Raw genomic sequence first — 10,979 nt, 5'->3', positions numbered from 1 at the left:
GAAAAGGGGGAGGCTCCACAGGGCCTTTGTGACATCCTCGGGTGAGGAACACGGCAGAGGAGGGGATTGGGACAGGGGAGAAGAGAATCCAGATTCTCCTGAAGGCTGCTTTGGCCATCAGAGCAAGGAAGGTCCAGGGCCCTGCCAGGTTCCTCTGGAGGAGGAAACGTGCTGGGGGAAATGTCCAGGGTTTCTTTCTCATTGGGGATTTCCCTGGAAATCGTTCCTTTTGTGACGCTTTGGACTCTGAACCTCGTTGCTGTTGCAGTTGGTTTTATTCTCTCTCGTTGCTGTTTCAGGAAATCGTTCTTCTCTCAGCCCTTTGGGATCTTTGTGCTCCACGGGGAGGGAGAGGGGCAGTTTTTAGTGGCAGCACACACACGTGTGGGCGCCCATGGGTGGGGACCCCCAGTGCCCCCCAGTTCCCCCCAGTGTCACAGCACATTCCCGTAGATGTCACCGGGTTCCTGAGGTCGCCCGTGGGGTCCCCGCAGCTCCGCGTAGGTGACGTGGGGATCCTGGGGTGTGGTGGCACGGGGGGACACTGCGAGAGACAGGGGCTGTGGCATCTGGGTGGGGTGACACTCGTGGGTGACGTGTCCCTGTGCGTGTGTCCCCCCCTCACTCACCCCCTGTCCTCGTGGTGCTCACGACCTGGGTGTACAGCACCTCCCCCTCCTCGGGGGGATCCGGGGGGGCTCTGAGGGAATAAAGGGGATGTGTGGGAAGGGATGGAGAGTTGTGGGGTTGGGGTAAAAGGGGATTCATGGCTGGAGACCCCCACTCACCTTTCCTGGTGCTTCCTGGGGGCTGCTGAGGAAAGAGGGGAGGGGTGACTGTGGGGTCCCAGGGCCCTGACTCCTCTCAGGATTCCTGAACCCCCACGGGATCCTCAATTCCCCTCAGGACACCCAAACATCCCTGCAGCCCCCCAGCATTCAGGAACCTCCCCAGTGCCCCCTGACCAACTCAGCCTCAAGAACCTAAAGCCCAGCAGGGACAGAGACCCCCCCCCCCCCAAACACCCCCAGGGCCCCTGAAGGACCCCCAGCATCCCTGCAGGACCCTCCAGCGCCTCCCCAAACCCTACAGGACCCAAGGCAAGGTCACACTTCTGGGGCTGTGGGTGCTGCCCTATCACATCCCAATTCTGGGGGTTTCCTACAGCTCTCTCAGACCCCCGTCCCCCCATTGTCACCCACCCACACGGTGCCACCGGTGCCAGGCCACAATGACACCCACGAGCAGGACCAGGAACAAAAAGGCCCCACCGACCCCTGCGGCCACTGCAAGAAACAGAGGGGGACACATCAGGGTCACCCATCACCCCAGGGCTGCTGCACTCCCCGGTGACCCCGAGTGACCCCACCTGTGTCCCTGTGTCCCCACGTTGTCACCGTCAGTGCCAGCTCTGGGCTGAGTGCCCGGTGCTCGTCCTGTCCCAGCTGGTTGGTGGCCACGCACTGGTAGGTGCCCGAATGTGCCACACTGACGTCCCCAAGCTCCAGGAGGGGACCCCGGGCCACCTCCTGCCCGTTGTGCAGCCAGGTGAAGGTGACAGGGGCTGAGCCCACCTGCACTGAGCAGCGCAGGGTCACGGGGTCACCTGGGCACACCTGGTGTGCCGGGGGAGCGGGGGTGATGGTGGCATTGGCCACGGGCACTGCGGGGACACAGACAGGGCTGAGGTCACAGGGAGGGGCTGGCAGCCGGTGTGGGGGGATTGGGCCGGGGGGGATGGGTGTGATGGGGGATGCCGGGGATGGGGTCACAACACAAAGGGGTGAGAGGACAAGGGGAGAGATGGAAGGAACTGTGAAATGTGTCTGGGGCACATAGAGGTGCCCAACCAGGGACCCGGGGGGGCTGTGGGGGCTCCCCGTGCCCATCCCCGCACTCACTGTGCACCGTGACGCGGAGCCGGGCGCTGCTCTTCCGCACGGCCCCCCCCCTCGGAGCGCACCTCGCAGCTGTAATTCCCCGAGTGGGAGACCCCCACGGCGGGCACCAGCAGCTGCGGGGACCCCTGCGGGCCCCCCACCCTCTGCCCGTCCCGGTAGAACACGTGCAGGAGGGGGGCTCGGGGCCGCAGGGGGCTGGGGGTGCTGAGGCAGCTGAGATTCAGGGGGGACCCCTCGGTGGGCTCGGGGGGACCCTCCAGCACCGGCACAGGGAAGAGCTCTGGGAAGGAGAGGGGAGGGGGATTTGTGAGCCCGAGCCCCTGGGGAGGGGCTGTGGGGGTGTCGGGGTGGCGGCTGTGGGGTGCTCACCCTGCACTGTCACTGTCACCGGCGCTGACTCCTTCCACCCCAACCATTCCACCCGGCCCTTGCAGCGGTAGCGGCCGCTGTGGTGCAGCTCCAGAGGCGACAGGGACAGCTCGGTCCCATCGGGGAGCAGCCCCAGTTCCTGCCCCTCGTGGTAGAAGGACACCCAGGTGACCTTGTTGTCCTGCCGGCCCCGGCAGCGCAGTGTCACCGTGTCCCCCTCCAGCAGCGCCCGCGCCGGCACCTGCAGCACCAGCCGGTCTGGGGGACAGAGGGGTCCTGTCACACCCGATGGCACCGGGACCCCCCATTGGGTCACACCAGCGGACCAGGGCTCCCCAGTTCCAGCACGGGGGTCCCCTTCACTGGGATGCTCTGGGATGTCCCCAGAGCAGGGGACAGGCTCTGGTCACACCAGGGGGTGACCCATGCACCAGAGCCCACCCAGAGCCCACCCAGAGCCCACCCAGAGCCCTCGGGGTCCCCACGGTGCCAGGCTGGGGACACCCACACCCCCCTCACCATTTAAGACTCTCACAGGGGGGCTGCGCCCACTGCCGGGTCTGGCACACTGGTAGGTGCCACTCTCGGTGACAGTGAGGCAGTTGTGTCCCCTCGGCTCCCAGCGCCACCCGTCCTTGTACCAGGTGGTGGCACCGGCGGTCCCTGAGCCCTGGCAGGTCAGTGTCACCTCGTCCCACAGCACCGCCGGCCTCCAGGGGGGATCCACGAGGAGCTGGAGGGTCTGGGCACCTGCGGGTGACAGGGGACACCAGCCTGGCAGGGCCAGCGCGGGGCTGGGGACAGCGGGGTGGGGACCCGGCATCCCCCGAGGACTCACCAGCGAGGCCGAGGGTCTGGGCTGGAAGGGAGAAGGGACAGGGCTGGCTGGGGGTGGCACCGTGGGGACAGTGCCACCCCGGGCACAGAGTGTGGGGGCTGTCCCCAAACTGTCCCCGTGGGAAAGCAGTTCTTGTGAGAAAGTGCATGGGGTGGTCCCCAAAAGATTTGGAGGGGCAGGGGACATGTCTGTGTCACAGCCACCCCTGCACCACATCCGTGTGGCATGGACGCCTTGGGAACAGGGACACCGAGGCCACCCAGGGCTGAGGCAGAGCATGGGGACACTGTGGACACCCTGGGGACAAGGACACCACGGACACACCCCATGCTGGCCCAGGTCACCCCCACCAGCTCCTGATCCTATCCCCATGATCCCATCCCCATGGCCACATCCTCACCCTTCTTGTCCCCTTCTGTCCCTGCATCCCAGTTCCCTTGTCCCCATGCCCAGAGCTACCTGAGCCCAAAGGTGTCAGTCCTCACATTCCTGTCCCCACATCCCCATCCCCACATTCCTGCCCCCTCTTCCTGGCCCCAAAGCCACCCTACATCCCCAGTCTCACCAAGCTCCACTGTGGGCAACATGGACTGGCACTGCTGGCTTTGGGGACCTCAGGGGACCCCACAGCCCCCCTGTGCCCCCTCCCCACCGCTCTCTGCCTCACCAGGGCCCATCCCCGGGCTGTCAGGCCCGTGCCCGGGGCACTCACCCCACAGGAGCAGCATCACCTTCCCGGCCATCCCGCTGTCCCCAGCCATGTGGACTGGCTGTCACTGGCTGCTGTGGCCACCGCTCCCCTGGCTGGCGGCTCTTCGGATGAAGGGGAAGGAAGCGAGGTCACGTCTCGTCCCCACGTGTAGGTGGCCCTTGGTGGGGGCAGGGTGGCCACAGGCTGTGGGCAGGGTGGGGACCGGATGGGGAAAGGGCTGGGTGGCACACGGTGGGACATGGGGTCCCAGGAGTGGGGGGCTCAGGGGGTTTGGGGAGCCAGGGATGGGTGTCCAGGGGAATGGGGGTCCCCAAGGCTGGGGGCACTGAGGGATGGGAGTCCCAGGGGAACGTGGGCTCCAGGGATTTGGGGTCATGGGATAAGGATGCTGGGGAATGGGGGGTCCCGGGGGAATGGGGGGGTCCTGGGAGACTCAAGGACCTGGGGCAAGGGGATTTCAGGGGATGGAATGAATGGGTGAGGGTTCCTTGGGAATGGGGTCCTGGGCCATGGAGGTCCTGGGGAATGGGAGTGCTGGGATGGGGGCCCCAGGCTGAGGGGGACCAAAGGAATGGGGGTCCCATGGCTGGGGTCACAGGGGAATGGGGGTGCCAGGGATGGGCAGTGGCTGGGTGGGCACGGGGGTCACAGCTCCTTCCCCGGGTGCCTCAGATTTTGGGGTGACCCAGTGCCCAGCACAACCCCCCTGGGGAGCTCATTTCCTGGGCAGGCATCACATGGGGGCCCTGGGCAGCTCTGCTTCTGTGCCCTCCCCTGCCCTTGACATTTTCTGCTCTTTATTTCTCTTTTTCCCTTATTTTCCTCGCTTCTGTGCCATGTCCCCTCACCCCCGGTTCCTGGCTCAGCAATCCCGGGAGCACCTGAGCGGGGAACGGGTTGGGGGGACCCAGGGGAGGGGGAAAATGGGGTGTGTGGGTGCAGGGAAGGGTAGGGAGGCTGTGGGGGATGGAGGTGTTGGGCTGGGCCCCTCAACACTTTCACTTTCTTTTTCCTGGACAAGAAGGAAGAGGCCTTTGTGATGAGAATCAGATGGGAAAGGGGGAGGGGGTTCTGTCCTGGGGGAAAACCAGGGGTCTCCTGTCCTGGGAGGTCCTTGTTTTGGGGAGATCCAGTCCAGGGGGTGACACATCCTGGCATGGGGGGTCCTGTCCCAGGGGGTGGCACCTCCAGAAATGTCCTGGCACATTCCTGGTTGAGTACCTGTCCCAGGGGTGGCACATCCTGGGCACCCCAGCCCCACTGCACAGGGGTGGCCATTGGCCAGCCCTGCTCTGGCCAGCCCCAGCTGGCAGCCAGGACCTGAGGGTCCCCCCCGCCCCCTTGCCTTTGATTCTGGCAGCTTTAGAGCTGCTGCAGAGGTGAGAATTCTGTGGGGGGAAAAGGCCTGCCTGTGGTTTGCTCAGCCCTGCAAGAAGCACAAAACCCAAAGGGAGCCCAGGCAGGGGCTCTTTGAGGGCCTTGGTGGTTTTCAGAGCAGGGCTGGCTGGAAACCCCCTGTGCAGGGGCAGCTGCATGGGAACCAGTCCGGAAATGCAGCAATTGATCATTTTGTCCCTCTTGGCAAGGGACTGAGATAGCCCCAAAAGTCCTGCAAATCCCACACCCCTCTGCTCAACAACCTGACCTGGACCTTCCTTCTCCAACAAAACCTGCAGCCCTCTGGAACCTCCCGGAAAGAATGTTTGTGTTCTGAATGTGCACACCAGAAGAGAGGGAAAAGTGTGGAAATATTGAGCAGGGGCTGCACACGAGGGCCTGGGGAACAGGGGTGTCACAGCAGGAGCAGGGGAGCTCAGGGCAGGCTGGAGTGGATTTACCAGGGAATCAGACCCTGAGGCACACACGGGCATTTCCACAGATTCCTCTGCTCTGTTCCAAGGATGGACAGAGTTTCTCCCCTTTGGGAGCAGAATCCATGGGAAGTCAATCGAGTTTCAGGGTTAGAAAAACGGGGAGAACTCCTAAATATGGCCCAACAAAAGGCTTCCTTATGGGCTGGTTTTTGCCTTTATTCTATGGTGTGTGATTTTGTCTGAAGGAACTGGGCATCAAGTGTTGCTTGAGATCGCTGAGCCAGGAAATGGGGGGAACAGGAAAAAGCCCAGGAGTGTGTGGGGCAAAGACACAGAGCCACCCAGGAGAGCCCTGGGGTGACCCCAGGACTGTGGGGGCTGTGCTGGGCTCTGGGTCACCTCAAAATCTCAGGCAGTGCGTGGAGGAGCTGTGACCCCTGTGCCCACCCAGCCACTGCCCATCCCTGGGACCTTCGATTCCCCTGGGAACCAAAACATGAGACCCCCATTCCTTACATCCCACCCTGTCTGGAGCCCCCATCCCAGCACTCCCATTCCCCAAGATCTCCAGGGCCCAGGACCCCATTCCCAAGGATGCCTCTCCTGTTTAATCCATCCCCTACAACCCTCCTTCCCCAGGTCATTGGTTCTTCCATAGCCCCCCATTCCCCTGGACACCCATCCCTGGCTCCCCAAACCCCCTGAGCCCCCCACTCCTGGGACCCCATGTCCCACCGTGTGCCACCCAGCCCTGTCCCCATCCGGTCCCCACCCTGCCCACAGCCTGTGGCCACCCTGCCCCCACCAAGGGCCACCTACGCGTGGGGACGAGTCGTGACCTCGCTTCCTTCCCCTTCATCCGAAGAGCCGCCAGCCAGGGGAGCGGTGGCCACAGCAGCCAGTGACAGCCAGTCCACATGGCTGGGGACAGCGGGATGGCCGGGAAGGTGACGCTGCTCCTGTGGGGTGAGTGCCCCGGGCACGGGCCTGACAGCCCGGGGATGGGCCCTGGTGAGGCAGAGAGCGGTGGGGAGGGGGCACAGGGGGGCTGTGGGGTCCCCTGAGGTCCCCAAGGCCAGCAGTGCCAGTCCATGTTGCCCACAGTGGAGCTTGGTGAGACTGGGGATGTAGGGTGGCTTTGGGGCCAGGAAGAGGGGGCAGGAATGTGGGGATGGGGATGTGGGGACAGGAATGTGAGGACTGACACCTTTGGGCTCAGGTAGCTCTGGGCATGGGGACAAGGGAACTGGGATGCAGGGACAGAAGGGGACAAGAAGGGTGAGGATGTGGCCATGGGGATGGGATCATGGGGATAGGATCAGGAGCTGGTGGGGGTGACCTGGGCCAGCATGGGGTGTGTCTGTGGTGTCCTTGTCCCCAGGGTGTCCACAGTGTCCCCATGCTCTGCCTCAGCCCTGGGTGGCCTTGGTGTCCCTGTTCCCAAGGCGTCCATGCCACACGGATGTGGTGCAGGGGTGGCTGTGACACAGACATGTCCCCTGCCCCTCCAAATCTTTTGGGGACCACCCCATGCACTTTCTCACAAGAACTGCTTTCCCACGGGGACAGTTTGGGGACAGCCCCCACACTCTGTGCCCGGGGTGGCACTGTCCCCACGGTGCCACCCCCAGCCAGCCCTGTCCCTTCTCCCTTCCAGCCCAGACCCTCGGCCTCGCTGGTGAGTCCTCGGGGGATGCCGGGTCCCCACCCCGCTGTCCCCAGCCCCGCGCTGGCCCTGCCAGGCTGGTGTCCCCTGTCACCCGCAGGTGCCCAGACCCTCCAGCTCCTCGTGGATCCCCCCTGGAGGCCGGCGGTGCTGTGGGACGAGGTGACACTGACCTGCCAGGGCTCGGGGACCGCCCGTGCCACCGCCTGGTACAAGGACGGGTGGCGCTGGGAGCCGAGGGGACACAACCGCCTCACTGTCACCGAGAGTGGCACCTACCAGTGTGCCAGACCCGGCAGTGGGCGCAGCCCCCCCGTGACTGTCTCAGACGGTGAGGGGGGTGTGGGTGTCCCCAGCCTGGCACCGTGGGGACCCCGAGGGCTCTGGGTGGGCTCTGGGTGGGCTCTGGTCCATGGGTCACCCCCTGGTGTGACCAGAGCCTGTCCCCTGCTCTGGGGACATCCCAGAGCATCCCAGTGAAGGGGACCCCCGTGCTGGAACTGGGGAGCCCTGGTCCGCTGGTGTGACCCAATGGGGGGTCCCGGTGCCATCGGGTGTGACAGGACCCCTCTGTCCCCCAGACTGGCTGGTGCTGCAGGTGCCGGCGCGGGCGCTGCTGGAGGGGGACACGGTGACACTGCGCTGCCGGGGCCGGCAGGACAACAAGGTCACCGGGGTGTCCTTCTACCACGAGGGGCAGGAACTGGGGCGGCTCCCCGATGGGACCGAGCTGTCCCTGTCGCCTCTGGAGCTGCACCACAGCGGCCGCTACCGCTGCAAGGGCCGAGTGGAATGGTGGGGGTGGAAGGAGTCAGCGCCGGTGACAGTGACAGTGCAGGGTGAGCACCCCACAGCCGCCACCCCGACACCCCCACAGCCCCTCCCCAGGGCCTCGGGCTCACAAATCCCCCTCCCCTCTCCTTCCCAGAGCTCTTCTCGGTGCCGGTGCTGGAGGGTCCCCCCGAGCCCACCGAGGGGTCCCCCCTGAATCTCAGCTGCCTCAGCACCCCCAGCCCCCTGCGGCCCCGAGCCCCCCTCCTGCACGTGTTCTACCGGGACGGGCAGAGGGTGGGGGGCCCGCAGGGGTCCCCGCAGCTGCTGGTGCCCGCCGTGGGGGTCTCCCACTCGGGGAATTACAGCTGCGAGGTGCGCTCCGAGGGGGGGGGCCGTGCGGAAGAGCAGCGCCCGGCTCCGCGTCACGGTGCGCAGTGAGTGCGGGGATGGGCACGGGGAGCCCCCACAGCCCCCCGGGTCCCTGCCTGGGCACCTCCATGTGCCCCAGACACATTTCACAGTTCCTTCCATCTCTCCCCTTGTCCTCTCACCCCTTTGTGTTGTGACCCCATCCCCGGCATCCCCCATCACACCCATCCCCCCTGTCCCAATCCCCCCACACCGGCTGCCAGCCCCTCCCTGTGACCTCAGCCCTGTCTGTGTCCCCGCAGTGCCCGTGGCCAATGCCACCATCACCCCCGCTCCCCCGGCACACCAGGTGTGCCCAGGTGACCCCGTGACCCTGCGCTGCTCAGTGCAGGTGGGCTCAGCCCCTGTCACCTTCACCTGGCTGCACAACGGGCAGGAGGTGGCCCGGGGTCCCCTCCTGGAGCTTGGGAACGTCAATGTGGCACATTTGGGCACCTACCAGTGCGTGGCCACCAACCAGCTGGGACAGGACGAGCACCGGGCACTCAGCCCAGAGCTGGCCCTGGAGGTGACACCTGACTCACCCTGGCTCACAGGTGGGGTCACACGGGGACACCGGGGTGTTCAGGACCCCCGAGGTTCAGGGTGACCTCGGTGTGTCCCCCTCTGTCCCCAGCAGTGGCTGTGAATGTCGGCAGGACCCTCCTGTTCCTGCTCCTGCTCCTGGCTGTCGTTATGGGCTGTCACTGGTGGCACCAGCGGCGTGGGTGAGAATGGGGGGGGGAATGGGGGTCCTGGAGTGAGGGGAAGCCCCCAGAGTGGGGGCAGAGATCAGCAGCACCCAGGACCCCTGAGCTGGGGGAAACTGAGCCCGCAGTGACTGGCGGCTGGAAGTCTTGGGGGATCTGGGGGGAATTTGGAGGGTCTTGGTTGGGCTCCAGCGCCATCCCTGGGTGGGCTTTGGGGAACATTGGGGTGGCAGTGGGAGCTCCTGGAGGGTTTGGGGAGCTCTTGGTGGGCCATGCGGGGATGTTGGGGGATCTTTTCGGGGTCGTGGGTGAGTTTGGGGGTGCCCCTACCTGCCAGGCTTGGGGTTCTGGGGCTCAAGTGGTCAGGCATATCGGGTGGGTTGGGAACACTGTGGTGGTGCAGAAGTTCTGGGGGGTTCAGGGGTGCTGGGAGAGTCCAGGGGGAATCAGGGCTTCTGTGGGAATTGGGGCTGCGGTGGGCATTTGGGGGTCCTGTGGGTGGTTGGAACTGCCAAGGTCCCGGGAAGGTTCAGGGGTCCTGGGGTCCCCACGGTCACCCCCTCCCCTTTCTCTTGCAGCTGCCAGGAAGCCCCAGGACAGGTGAGTGGGGGGCTCAGGCTGGGACTCCCCTTTCCCCCTCCCCAGACACCACCCAGACCCCCCCTTATCCCCACAGGACCCCCCAGAGGAGGGGGCTGTGCTGGACCCCCACGGAGGGGACAGAGGGGGTGATCAGGGGGGGTCACAGGGACACGTCACCCACGGGTGTCACCTGTCACCCAGCTCCCCACAACCGGTGTCACTCTCAGAGCCCCCAAGGGTGTCCCCCCGCCCTGCCCCACCTCGGGATCCACGAGTGACCAACGCGGAGCTGTCGGGACCCTACGAGTGACAGCGGGACCCCCGTGACTACGAGGACATGCTGTGACACTGGGGGCACTGGGGGTCCCTGCCCAATGGCACCCGCCGTGTGTCCCCCCTGCCAAGGCTCCCATGGGTGCCCACCGTGCCCGAGCAGTGGCCACGAGTGGGGGCTCCCATGTGGGGCTGCCCAGAGCTCCCCATTCCAGTGCTCCCAGTACCTCCAGCGCCTCCCCATTCCCTCCCCCAGTGCCAGGGGGCACAGGACCCTTGTCCCTCGACCCAAAACGCAGCTTTTTGATGAAACCAGGAGAAATGGTCTTTGTTTGTTCAGCTCTGCCGGGTCAGCTCGGGGAGGAGCAGGGTCCCGGTCAGGTTGTCGCGTAGATCATTCTGGGATTTGCAGGATTTTTGGGGCTCCCTCCGTCCCTTGGGGACAGCGACAAAATGATCAGTTGGGGCATTTCCGGACTGATTCCCTCGCAGAGGGGAAGGAGCTGCCGCTCCCTGTTTGTCCCCTCTCGGTGACACCGGCCCGGGGCTCGGGGACCTGCGGCGGTGCCGCCCCGTCACCACGGACACCGATCCCGCGGCTGGAGCCCGGCAGCAGCACCGGGAGCGCCCCGAGAGCCCCGGGACGGAGCCGGGGGTGTCCCTAAACGCCGCCCCAAAGCTCGCCCCATCCCCGGCCCAGCCCTGCCCGCTGCCCCCGGTGCCCAAAGCCCCGCACCCGGCGCTCCCCGAGCTGCGCCTGAGCCCCGGAGCTGCTGCGGAGCCTCGGCCGGGCCCGGGCCTGGGGCGGGCGGGGGCGCCGGGAGGTGCCGGGAGGGCGGAGGGGAGCGGGGACCCCGGGGAGGAGCCCCCGGCACCGCGGGAGCGGAGTCCTGGCCTCGGGTCGCTGTCGCGGGTCGCGGCCGCCGTCGCGC

The 10,979-nt window shown here is 65.8% G+C and overlaps 2 protein-coding genes across 4 annotated transcripts; one reads left to right on the top strand and one right to left on the bottom strand.

The window, feature by feature from the left end:
- Nucleotides 1-277: 277 nt before the first annotated feature.
- LOC128820298 (Fc receptor-like protein 4) lies at nucleotides 278-3,356 on the bottom strand. The gene is given in 10 exon segments (XM_054000953.1): nucleotides 278-544; nucleotides 630-700; nucleotides 789-810; nucleotides 1,203-1,286; nucleotides 1,370-1,813; nucleotides 1,902-1,950; nucleotides 1,952-2,181; nucleotides 2,271-2,528; nucleotides 2,790-3,020; nucleotides 3,109-3,356. Coding segments are annotated over 10 exon segments (1,647 nt in total). The 5' UTR covers nucleotides 3,257-3,356; the 3' UTR covers nucleotides 278-434.
- A 2,992-nt stretch (nucleotides 3,357-6,348) lies between these two features.
- On the top strand, nucleotides 6,349-10,977 carry FCGR2A (Fc gamma receptor IIa). Of its 3 annotated transcripts, XM_054001140.1 has the most exons (8): nucleotides 6,349-6,600; nucleotides 7,292-7,312; nucleotides 7,401-7,631; nucleotides 7,882-8,139; nucleotides 8,746-9,039; nucleotides 9,120-9,210; nucleotides 9,771-9,792; nucleotides 9,976-10,977. In XM_054001140.1, exons 1-8 carry the CDS (start codon nucleotides 6,552-6,554, stop codon nucleotides 10,099-10,101), a joined length of 1,092 nt encoding a protein of 363 aa, XP_053857115.1. In that variant the 5' UTR covers nucleotides 6,349-6,551; the 3' UTR covers nucleotides 10,102-10,977. The 3 variants fall into 3 exon arrangements, with proteins under 3 accessions (XP_053857115.1, XP_053857116.1, XP_053857114.1); XM_054001141.1 differs by having other exon boundaries at nucleotides 7,292-7,631; nucleotides 10,002-10,977; XM_054001139.1 differs by having other exon boundaries at nucleotides 7,292-7,631.
- Nucleotides 10,978-10,979: the final 2 nt, after the last annotated feature.

Source organism: Vidua macroura, chromosome 29 (genome assembly GCF_024509145.1).
Source record: "Vidua macroura isolate BioBank_ID:100142 chromosome 29, ASM2450914v1, whole genome shotgun sequence".
Lineage (NCBI taxonomy): Eukaryota > Metazoa > Chordata > Aves > Passeriformes > Viduidae > Vidua > Vidua macroura.
This window is presented reverse-complemented; position numbering and strand designations above follow the sequence as displayed.

What these genes read in the sequence shown, in the direction of transcription:
- FCGR2A (XM_054001139.1), top strand. Translation starts at nt 7,328, where the DNA reads ATGCCGGGTCCCCACCCCGCTGTCCCCAGCCCCGCGCTGGCCCTGCCA. An exon ending in GGTGACAGTGACAGTGCAGG is followed by an intron (nt 8,140 to 8,745) that starts GTGAGCACCCCA and finishes GTGTCCCCGCAG; the next exon opens with TGCCCGTGGCCAATGCCACC. An exon ending in TGACTCACCCTGGCTCACAG is followed by an intron (nt 9,040 to 9,119) that starts GTGGGGTCACAC and finishes CTCTGTCCCCAG; the next exon opens with CAGTGGCTGTGAATGTCGGC.